The 11,408-nt window shown below is 43.8% G+C and overlaps 1 protein-coding gene across 1 annotated transcript; it reads right to left on the bottom strand.

Annotated features, from left to right (window-relative positions):
- Positions 1–5,413: 5,413 nt before the first annotated feature.
- Positions 5,414–10,047, bottom strand: LOC132836788 (ADP-ribosylation factor 6). Its single transcript, XM_060856258.1, has one exon. The coding sequence runs from the start codon at positions 9,996–9,998 to the stop codon at positions 9,471–9,473; it is 528 nt and encodes a 175-aa protein (XP_060712241.1). The 5' UTR covers positions 9,999–10,047; the 3' UTR covers positions 5,414–9,470.
- Between the last annotated feature and the right edge of the window lie 1,361 nt (positions 10,048–11,408).

Raw genomic sequence — 11,408 nt, 5'->3', positions numbered from 1 at the left:
CACCACCACCTTTCTTTTCTCCCATTTTAATTCACGTCCCCAAAAAAAGCCTTAACTCAATTTCCCAAACTGCGGTTGCGAGATTCAAACATGTGTTCTCCAGATTTCTATTTGAGTAACGAAAATTACTTCAAAATTGTTATAAAAACATTCAAGGAAGGAAATCTGTCATCCTGACCAATGTGGGACTCCAGACCGATATCAATGTGGTTGACTCTTAACTGCCCCTGAAATGGCCTACAAACTTCTTATACTAACGGGTGATTACATATGGGCAGTAAATGATGCGATTTATTTGTGAACCATCTTACATTTTTAGCCCCTGGTTTTGCATTTCCCACAAGTGGAAACATCTGCTCAATGTCTACCCTATTGAATACTTTCATAATTTTAAAGACCAAAAGTGGTCTTTTCCAGTGAAGACAGCCCATTAATCTTTTTTGCTTTAATCCTACACTTGAACCGGTCTCACATTTCCTGCTACAATATTGGCGAGATGCTGCACAGATAAGGAGCTCTGGGGATTTTTATTCAAGTGCATCACAATGTAAAGATGCATGCAATATTAAAGTGACAAATTCTAGTAATTCGCTCATGAGTCATCCAACATTAGAATAATGATGAATCAGTGTTTAATTATTTGACTCATTAAGAGCAGACAGCACCAGCCTGCTATTTCATAATGGCCTCTTCCATGCATTGGGACGGTACCTGGTCTATAATTTAAAAATGGTGTTATTTTCCTAAATGGTGCCTTTATGCCTCTCACCCACTCCCCAGTCATTTCCCCATCTCTCCTAAGGCATTGCTATTTGTTAGTGTGTCTAGTTGCCACACACTGTCTGAGATTGTACTTACATTGTGTTTGAATCAGCAGTCCGGTTCATCAGAGAGAGCAGTACATCATAATCTGATCCTGTCCTCTATTCAGATGATTGGACATACAAGACATTCCGGGAAAGGTCTCTGGACTGCAGTGAAGGAGAGGAAACCAGGCTGATGATCCACCCTCTCAGCATAGACCAAAAACTGACCACTGGGGCCTCCCAGGATCGTATGTCCAGGTAGCACACCAGACAACACAATCAGTCATTCAGGAAATTACAAATTTCTCTTTAAAATATTAACTGTGCTGCTTTCCTCTATTTAAGTCACTGAAGTCAGAAAATGGCTCTGGTTTTCTCTCCTGCAGCAGCAAAACCTTTTAGCGAGTTTGTGTTCCACCTTAAAGAGAAGCGAGTACCACTTTGTGAAATAAGTAACCATGTTGCAGAATGATTAAAAGTTAAACACAGGAAGACCTTTTGGTCTTGGTGCCAATAGCAACTCAACCTGTCTGCTTTAATGTCATCTCACTTCTCTTTCGGTGTACCTCTTTCCGTTCCTTCTTTTCAAATATTTACCCAATTCTATTTCAAAATGTGTTTCGGACTTTGACATGTTAGCAGCTGTGTTAAAACATTCCATGTGTCTCTTTGGAAAAAAAGCTGACTTTCCTTTTTGTCCCTGTAGTGATATCCTCAGTCAGTGCCTCCTAGTTACTAATTCACTAACCAATTAAATCATTTACTCTTTGCGCTCTTAAAATTTGTTCCATAATCTTTCAAACCTTTGGCTTCATTTCCAGTTTATGAAAGAGCCTCAATTTTTCTTCACAGCTGTAATGTCTCGTAGCAACTGGAGCAGGATAGATGAATGACAGGGGAGTTTAGGTAGGGGTGCTGGAACTTCCAGTGTCCTGTCACAGAACAGGTTGAGGAGAAAAATCAGGATCATAAAGTACAGGATGGATAAAGCTCTCTGAACTAAAGGTCGCCCACATGGCTCCACGTGTGGCCTCCATTTCAAGAACGCTGCAGTCATTTCCTGAGTCAGATTGCCTGGTGCTGTCCTCCACAGTTAAATGGACATATCAGTGCATTTCAAGCCAGCAGACTGTGCCTGTATGTATCCGGTCCACAGATGGGTGCTTGCACACACATATTCCAGCAGAGCTGAGTGGTCAGGAGCAGGATGTAGTTTCCTTCAGCCCCACAGCTGTCGGAGATAAAAACAGAAATTGGTCAAGAAACTCAGCAGGTCTCGGAGCATCTGTGGACAGAAAGCATTTTAGGTCAAGGGGACCCTTCAGAACTGATTGTAGCTAGAAAATGCTGAAGATGGGGTGGTGGGGGGTAGTTTTAAATGGTAGGTGGTATTGGAGAGAGCGAGAATGGCAGAGGAATGGATAATGATAAGCCTAGGAAAATCAATAGCTGCTAATGGAGACCATTAGTAGCTGACAATGGGTGGTTTGCATCATCAGCTCATGTGACAACAAGGCCTGATGTGAGAGTTTTGGGAGGACATAAAAAGGTGCTCAGGCCCTAAAATGATTGAAGTTGATATTGAGCTCTGAAAGCTGCAGGATCCCCGATGGAAAATGAGGTACTGTTCTTCCAGCTGACAGAGTTTTGCTGCAGCAAGCCAGAGACAGATGTTGGCCAGGGAATACAGTGGTGGCACCGAAGTGTCAAGTATTCAGAAGTTCAGGGTCATTTTTGCTGACACAGTCTAGCCGTTCTCCAAAGCAGTTGCCCAGTCTATGTTTTGTCTCCCCAGTGTAGAAGAGACCACATTGTGAGCAGCGAATGCAGTAAACTAGATTGAGCCAAGTGCAGGTAAATTACTGCTTCACCAAGAGGATGTGTCTGGGGCCTTGGATAGGGAGGGAGAAAGGAAGTAAACAGGCTGGTTTTACACCAGTGTTCCTCCAGCTTTGGTTGCATGAATAGGTTCACTTCAAAGTGTTTTACTGATCATTGTAACCACATCTTCAGTGTGGCCTGAGCCCTAAATTCCACATTATTTGTTCTACCTCATTAGGACACTTCTACCACATTGATTAAGCTTGATGTCACTTGCCCTAATATCTACTTTCATGGCTTAAAGCAATGTTTGTCTTATAATGCCTTCCAATGCTTTATTTTCAAGATGCTACACAAATTGCTTGCATTTTGCCTTTCTTATTCAAACACACTTCCATCTGATCAGAAAACCAATAGGTGTGCTTCCCTCAGGGAGCAACACACTCTGCCTCTGAAGACCAAAGCGCACAATCCCATCTGACATTCCAAAGCAGAACTGAGGGAGGGCTACAGTGTTGAGAGCATCACTTGTTGTCTTACATTAAACTGAGATCCCTTCTGCCCTCTCAAATGGACATAAGAAGAACCAAATGCATTAATACAATGAACAGGGGGTACTCTCCTCAACACCCTGAACAACATTTAATTCTTAATCCGAATGAGTGAAGCAGATGCTTACGTTGCTACTTATGGGATCTTGCCATGTACAAATTGGCTGCTATAATTCCTAAAGCGCAGCAGAATCTGAATTTCAAAAGTACTCTGCCAATTGCCAGCGCTTCAAGATATCCTAAGATTGTAAGAGATACTACAGAAATGCAAGTTAGCACTTTCATTTAACTAATGGATAACACAAGTTTCCATTGTGCTTCAGGTGAACTGGTTTCAGTTTGAAGAGTGGAACAGCAGGCAATCCAATCACATGGAACCAAATACTACATTATAGCAGAACTGACTGTAGAATATAGAATGGAACCAAAGAGCAGAGGAACAATCAGTGTGTCATAGTAAGTCTAAGTAAGCTAATAACTAGAGTATTATTAGAAATACAATTGATATCAACACGTCAAAGGACTGGTAAGAGACAGGTGAGGTCAGGCAGGGCTTCCAATTGTCAGTCAGTCATTCTCAATGGAGTGTGTGATCAGGTAGGCAGATGTGTGATTGGGGAATGTGATGCTCCACCCAGTGGAGCAACCTAACAGCACTCACCATCTATGCTCACACATGGAAAATTTGCCCTTGGGGCAAGCTCACAAGCAGGGCTGATACCCTGGAAACAGGCCAGAGACTGCTGAGGTAGAATAGCATCGGAGAAAAGGGACTTTAGTTGGGGTTGTTTTCATTACAGCTGAGAAGGTGATTTCATAAACACATTCAGAATTATGAAGGCATTTTAATAAGAGTAGACAGGAGTTAGCTGTCTCCACTGTCCTAAAGACCAGCAACCAGAGAATATGAATTTAGGATAAGTGACATAAAAATCAGAGATGAGAATCTTTAAAAGCAAGTTTGCTTTTGGAACACACCTTAAATGGTAGTGGAAGCAGGCTCAATGGTGTATCTTTCAAAGGTAATTGGATATAAACTCAAAATGGATCATTATGCAAACAGTACATTTGCACAAGAAAATAAAACCACCCAAGCTTCAGAATTTGAGTTTATTCAGAGAACATTATCCTTTATGAAAACGTCTGCAATGATAGTTTCTCCAAAGAGTTCAATTTCTTTTTCCTTTTGTGGATGTTGCGACTTTCTGCTCCAACAACCCCTTGTTGATCAACTCTCACTGTGGACTTGTTCTAGTGGGCATCAGCAGCTCTATTTGGGCTATTTTAAGATTAAATGCCTGACCAGTTCTTCCCAAATGTCAGGAGGGAAGCCACAGGACTGAGACACCTGCCTTCCCTTTGGACAAGAAGCAACCAACATCATGCATCCATCTTTTCATCACAACAGCATTATACCTTTTCCCAAAAATCACATTCCCAATTTGAAGATTCACCATGAACATTTTTAGTATACATATAAATTTCTTTTCTCAACAGACCAAAAATGATACCACCACCAAGGGAGGGGGATTCCCAGTACCTAAACTGCACCAGACTGTGCTAGCTCTGAGGTGTAAGTGGAACAGCTTGCACACGGGATAATAAACTTCAGTCACCTTCCCCAAGGCTGAGGCACATAATTGGGGTGCCAATTCTCCAGGACTGTCCTAGAGTCTCCTGAATTTGTAACATCCAGGACCCTCCTGGGAGCAACTCAGGGAGAAAGGTTATTGAAACATTAAATATTATTTCATCTCTTGCATATCAGGTAATAAATAATGTTGATATGTGGAAGATAGGGAAAAGGCCACTGGCCAATGATTAAGAATTATCCATTCAGCTAATGAGCCTGTTGGCTTTAGATGTCATCACACAGCAAAGATATGGACATGGTGGACATAATGGGAAAGTAGGCATGGGCAAAACAGGTGAAGAAATAGGGATAACATGCCCAGGAGCACATGTAGTTGGAGTTGCCCATCCCACCCTTCAGCATAATGCTTTCTTTCAGAGTCATTTAGAGACCAACTAAGTATCATGTCACCAGACTCCCTTGACCGAACACAAGGGGACAACTCCATTGTACCACCCCAATTGTCATAATTTTGGCAGAAACACAAGAAAAACAATTCAGGTGGGTTTTTGCACTAGAATCCAGAGTCCTCAACTTCCTTCCTCCCACCCCACACACACAAAAACAGCTGCATCAAGTGATCAAGAGAAATCCTGCAGAAATAACTGGCGCAAGTCTTTATTGAGGCTAAATTTACAGCATTTTATCCCAAAACCTCCAATTTTCTTTAGCGTTTAATGTTCCATCATGGTGCTGCAGAATTTAATATACCAGTATCAGCATCCAGAATTTCTGAGGCAGGTACAGTAAAAGTTATGTGCAAAGTAAAGTTCCCTCTACACTCCCAGGACAGGTACAATAAGAGTATAGCTGTTTTTCATATTGTCCCAAACATTCCTGGGGCAGAAGCGGCTCAGGTTAGATGAATCAACCAGGTCAGCAATGACATAAGTTAAGGTTATGTTCCATCTTCCCTAATGCTGTGCCCCAGTCTCAGAACAGTAGGCATTACTGTACCATCGATGTGGTCACCTCACACACAAACATTTTGCAGCAACACTGACATTCAGTGCTTAATTGTTCAGCCTTGTACTGCAGGTCTGTGCTTACCAATAAGTTGAGGCGACCCTCCCCAGCTTGATTTCACTGGTTTTGAAGCCAGGTCCCTGATGTTTGACCCAGTCCCCAATTTCAAAATTTTGATAGAGTTAAACGTAGCCACGTGGGACTGGGGTTTTGGAGAGAAAAAAAAACAAAACTTGCCATTTGTGACAGTTCAGTGCAGATTGTGGAACTGAGCGCCAACTCTGCCAGGCTGCTGTGCAAAATGCCTAGCAGGGTCATGCCCAGCATCCTTTAAAGGTAACAGGTCATTCAGTGCTTTATGAAGCAGACAGAGCCAGGAGAGGCAGAGGGGGGGGGGGGGGAACATACATTATACTTTGTTGCTTGTGGACAGCATCAACCTGTAACCTTCAATAAATTGCAAGTTGAGGCGGAGTACCTCAACACATCAAGTCACCTATTTTGGCACACAATTTGCACTTGAAACTACATTGATGTAGGTCCATTTTGTGATATTAAAAGCTGATAGACGCTTTTAAATAAAATAAAAGCTATGAACTTCCTGGCCTCACCCAATTATTTACAATTCTCACCTTTCACCTGCATTTTTTTTGTAAAATCACAACAAGGTCAGGCAATGGATCTAGAGGATGGGATTCAGGGATGCCATAGGCTGAATAAATCTTCTCCACTTGCTGTCCCATCCCCAGGTGGTGAGATCCGCAGGAAACCTATGAAATGCAGCTGTATGCTGCCACTTCCACACCCTACCCATCACCAGTAGAGCATTGCACACCATAAGGTGGCTTCAGAATACAGGACTTTTTTTTTTAAAAAAAAAGGCAAGTTATCTATTTCAATGCAAAGTCTTTTTCCTGTGCACCTACAGAAATGTTGATAGTATCACCTTGCATCTTCCACCAGATGCCAGAAGCACTGGACTGAAAGTGCTCAGTAATGACAGCTATTGGTATCTACATGGTACTGCATGGAAACCATTCTTCCTCTTCCAGATAGGCCAAACTAAAAAGGGCTCTGGCAGAGGACATCGAGGACCTTTCAGAGCAGGCCATGAGGGACTAAGTGCAGCGTGTCAGCAACAAAAAACAAATCAAGAACTAGAAGGGAGGGAGATGGGTAGATTGACAGCTCTGCACCACCATGTGCTCCAAGTCACAAGCACAGAGGGGAAACAAAATCACATGAACCTAAATGTCTATAGAGATTCTGGGACAGATTCCAAAAGCCTATAGCATTTTTTTCTTCACTTTCCCATTATTTAACACCCCTCCCCTTACCCCCCAACTCCACCTCCAATTGTGCTACTGAAAAACACTGGGAGCCATGGGCTGGTCTCCCTCCTGGAAAAGATTCTTGCTGTTTTTTTTTAAAGCAAAGAGCCCTCACATTAACTGGAAGGTGGGATTGAGTTGATAATCCAGCCAATCATGGCAGTAGTTCCAAAAACCCTCAGCTGGGATCAAGTTCTATAGCGGATGCTTGCAATTGATGCTGGGAGCATCTGGTCTCAATAGCTACCCTGGGTATCTGTCAAACAAGGTCCAGAGAAAAAAGGAACATCTAGACCAATGTGTGTATGGACAGCCCTGAGTGAGTACCTTTTATATCAACTGAATAATTCAAGCTTTGCTTGAGCATTGGTTGGTTTGATCCTACCCTAAATTCTACCGTAATATTACAAGAAGTTACCTGAAACCATCCCCTAGAATGCAGAACTAACGTAAAACTTCCTCTTAGAAATGCAAGTAAAACCCAAATCATTCTGAAAGCAACCACATCCCAAAACCAAACCTCCACTATTTGCACCCAAACACCATTGGAAGATCTCATCTTGTAAGGCGGCACACCCTTGAGGTTTAGCCCCTCCTGTACCAGAGGGTGCACATTGAACTAAACACCTTTCCTTCAAGACACCTTCAAGGCCTGGACAGTTAAGTGTCAGCATTATCAAGGGGTGCATTACAGCAGAGCCCAATTCCATCCTCTCTCGAAATGCATACATGTACACCCATTCCATTTGAGGGGGGGGGGTCGGGGGGCATGAGACGTCACAGGAAGCAATAAGCTTGGGCCGTACCAGTCAACAGAATCACAGTCCAGGTCTTAAAAGGGTTCAATTAGGAACATGTTGCAAAACCTTGGTTTTCATTCCAAAGGTTAGGAGGCAATAAAACCAAGGTCTTTAAAATGTTAAAAGGAATTCAATAGCATAGATAAGCAGGTACCTTCTGAAGAGAACATGACCTTAAAATTAGAACTAGGCTATGCAGGAGAGAAGAGAGGGGAAAAAAAAATCAGAAGTATTTCTCAGAGGATGGCAAAACTCGAACTCTCTTCCAATAGCCGATCATAATGGGACAATGGACAATTTCAAAATGAAAAGTCAATAGATTTTTTATCAGGCAAGGCAATCTAGGGATATGAAACCAACATAAAAAGAACAGAGCTACCAGTTGAGCTCAAAACAGAATACTGAAAAGCTCAAGGTTGAATGGTCTCCTACACCTCCCTCCCAAAATTAAATACTGGGAAAAGCTTGTTTTGCAATTTTTTTTGGCAGGGGTGTGGGAAATCAATACCCTGTTCTTTTGGGAAGAGGGAAACATGTTAAACTTTCAGAATGTGAACAGGCATGGACTCAATGGCTTGCTATGCTGTAACGACCATGATTCATCAGGATAAGCAAGAAACAGTCTTATTTTAACTGTCTCTCCTGAAGGCTCCCACTCACATTATACCTCATCAGAATGGACATTTGTCCCTTGTAATAAATATTTGGCAGACGAGGGGAGAGTGAGAGAGAGAGACATATTCAAGTGCACTTTCCAGTCAGAGGGGCATGTAGGACCTTAGCTAGTTTTGCTACATTAGAGGTCAGGCAGGGGGAGGAAAATCCCAATTTAGTTTGAAGAGGGTGTGGTCATGGGAAAAATGGAAACCTTAAAGGGTTCCCTTGGCATGACATATTCCTTTTATATAAATCTGATACAAAAATAACTTCAAGCCACCACCCAGATACCCGAAGCTAGACTATTGTCCACAACAGTCCAGAATCTTAATGTGAAGAGGCAATAAAAACAGAGGCCAAAACTGTTTGGCTTTATTAATAGAAATTATGGCTAATCAAAAAGGGGTGGGGTGGGGTGGGGTGGAGTAGAAGGGTTAAAGATCAGGAAGCGCCTTCAATTGAAACTGTTTAAACATCTCTCTTGCATAGCACAATGTGTGTCACATAAGGACCGTATTGAGACCACCACCCCCACAAAAAAAAAGCAGCCGATTGTAATTGTTTTAGAGAGATCTGTCACTGAACAGCAGCGTTCCAAAGGAATGGAGTGGGCAGAATCTTTCCCACCATTGCATAGCCTGTGAATAGACGTGACCTCCTCCCTTTAATAAATCACTTTATGTTTTCACTTCTAGTGTAGGCCCTGACTGGTCTGTGCCCGGCACTGAAAACGTCAGAATTAGCCGGTGGTGAAATTTCTTTTTCCCCCTCCCTTCCCAAAGCATAAAAAAAATCATTTTCATTAAACTTTTGGTCTTGTACAAGTTAGCATTTCTCTATAAAGGTTTAATCCAACCTAATCAGTTCAGAACAAAACCCAGGGCGTCGCCGTTATCCTCGTGAAGTTAAGATTTGTAATTTGAATTTAGCCAGGTGAGTCCCTCATGGAGTCCGTCTCCTGAGGTGGCGCAGGACGGCTGCACATACCAATTCCTGTCCCTGATCCTGGTCAATCCCAGCTTCTCCTGAATCTCGTGTGGCTTCATGGCATCGGGCAGGTCCTGCTTGTTAGCGAAGATCAGGATGATGGCATCCCTCATCTCGCGGTCGTTGATGATCCGGTGCAGCTCCTGCTTGGCCTCGTCGATGCGGTCTCGGTCGGCGCAATCCACCACGAAAATTAACCCCTGCGTGCCCGTGTAGTAGTGCCGCCACAGCGGCCTGATCTTATCCTGGCCGCCCACGTCCCACACGTTGAACTTCACGTTCTTGTAGGTGACCGTCTCCACGTTGAAGCCCACCGTGGGAATGGTGGTGACCGACTGGCCCAGCTTCAGCTTGTACAGGATGGTGGTCTTACCGGCGGCGTCCAAGCCCAGCATCAGTATCCTCATCTCCTTGCTGCCGAATATCTTGGCGAACGCGCCGCCCATCTTCAGTGTGCTGGGGATGGGAGAGGGCAGGGGTGGGGGAAAAGAAAAGGAGAGGGGGGGGGAGAGAAAAAGGGAGAGGGGGGGGGGGGGGGGTTGGGGTGGGGAGGGTGTGTGTGTATGGAGGTAGCACACAATTTTCCGAGGTGAAATGAAGCGAGAAAGAGTCGAGGGCAGCGACGGAGCCGATGAATGCAGCGCCCAGTTTCAATGGAACGTTGTGTGATCCGATTCAGGCCCTTTGATACAAAGTATCCAATTTGTAGCCAGCGCCTCGATTCACAATTTCACCCGTCCGTTTCCGCACTGCTGCTTTCCCTTCGCTTCATATTGATTGCATTTCATCCTCTGGCGCTGGTCCTCTCTTCTCCACTTGCGAATTAATTGTATTTTTTTTCTCTCTCTCCACGTAGATAATTAGATGTGGATGGAGCTGAACTCCGAGTGCCGGAGAGGAAAGGGCGCGGATGTAGATTACAGCAAGCGACCGAGCATGCGCGCACACTCACTTCTCGTTCGCTTACCCCCACCTCCCACTCTGCAACTTTTAAAATGGCCCTACCCGCCCTCTCCAAAGGTGGCCCTGTCTCTTTTGTGCATTTCCGTGGTGTAGTCGGAGGAATTCCAGTAGACGGGGTGTTCAGGAAATGATCAATTTCACGTATGAATTGAAAGGCAGTGCTGTGCATTTCCAAATCAGAAATTAAATGGTGCATTTTTTCCAGTGTAAGTTTTGGAAATTCCATGCTACTCACTTAAACAGGAATTCTGGTATACCCCACCTTCTGAAGGGCTTTGTTGCTTAATGGCAAAAAAACCCTGCAGATGCTGGATTCCAAAACAGACAGTCCACTTCATCGCCCTGCCCCCGCCATCCCCTTTACCTGCAGTTCTCCCCACACCCACTCCCAGTCCTAAATAAGGGTTACACCCGAAAGGTCGACTTCTACACCTTCTGATGCTGCGTGGCATATTGTGTTCTTCCAGCTTCCTGCCAGTCTATTGTTGCTATTCCTCTTCAACTAACTTGTCAATGCCATTTTTTTCACCCTCAAAAAGCCCAAATGAAATTTAAATAACTTTGTATTAACGTGTACATGCTGTACCTCATGTTTGCTAATGACAGCAGACTTTGTTCTGATTTAGGATTCAGCAACTGCACTGAAAAATGGTGCTGAAGTTCCAAGAAATAAAAGGCGAGGGTATTTGGGTGTCAAAGGTCACGAGGTCGAAACTCCGAGACCGTGAATTGGATACCTCCCACCTGTCTCAAACTGCTGTTCCACCACAAGAGGCTTCACCACCTGATTTCTAAGCAAGTTTTCTGAGCACTTTCCAGCAGGGGTCGCTGAGATTCAAGGGCGAGAGTCATGGTCGAAATGTTTCTGCTGATTAAGTTGAGCAATGGTCAGC

Source organism: Hemiscyllium ocellatum, chromosome 47 (genome assembly GCF_020745735.1).
Source record: "Hemiscyllium ocellatum isolate sHemOce1 chromosome 47, sHemOce1.pat.X.cur, whole genome shotgun sequence".
Taxonomy (NCBI): domain Eukaryota; kingdom Metazoa; phylum Chordata; class Chondrichthyes; order Orectolobiformes; family Hemiscylliidae; genus Hemiscyllium; species Hemiscyllium ocellatum.
Note: the sequence above shows the minus strand (reverse complement) of the source record. Positions and strands in the feature narration are given on the sequence as shown.

Excerpts from the sequence above, each read along its gene's own strand:
- LOC132836788 (XM_060856258.1), bottom strand. The coding sequence starts at position 9,998 with ATGGGCGGCGCGTTCGCCAAGATATTCGGCAGCAAGGAGATGAGGATA.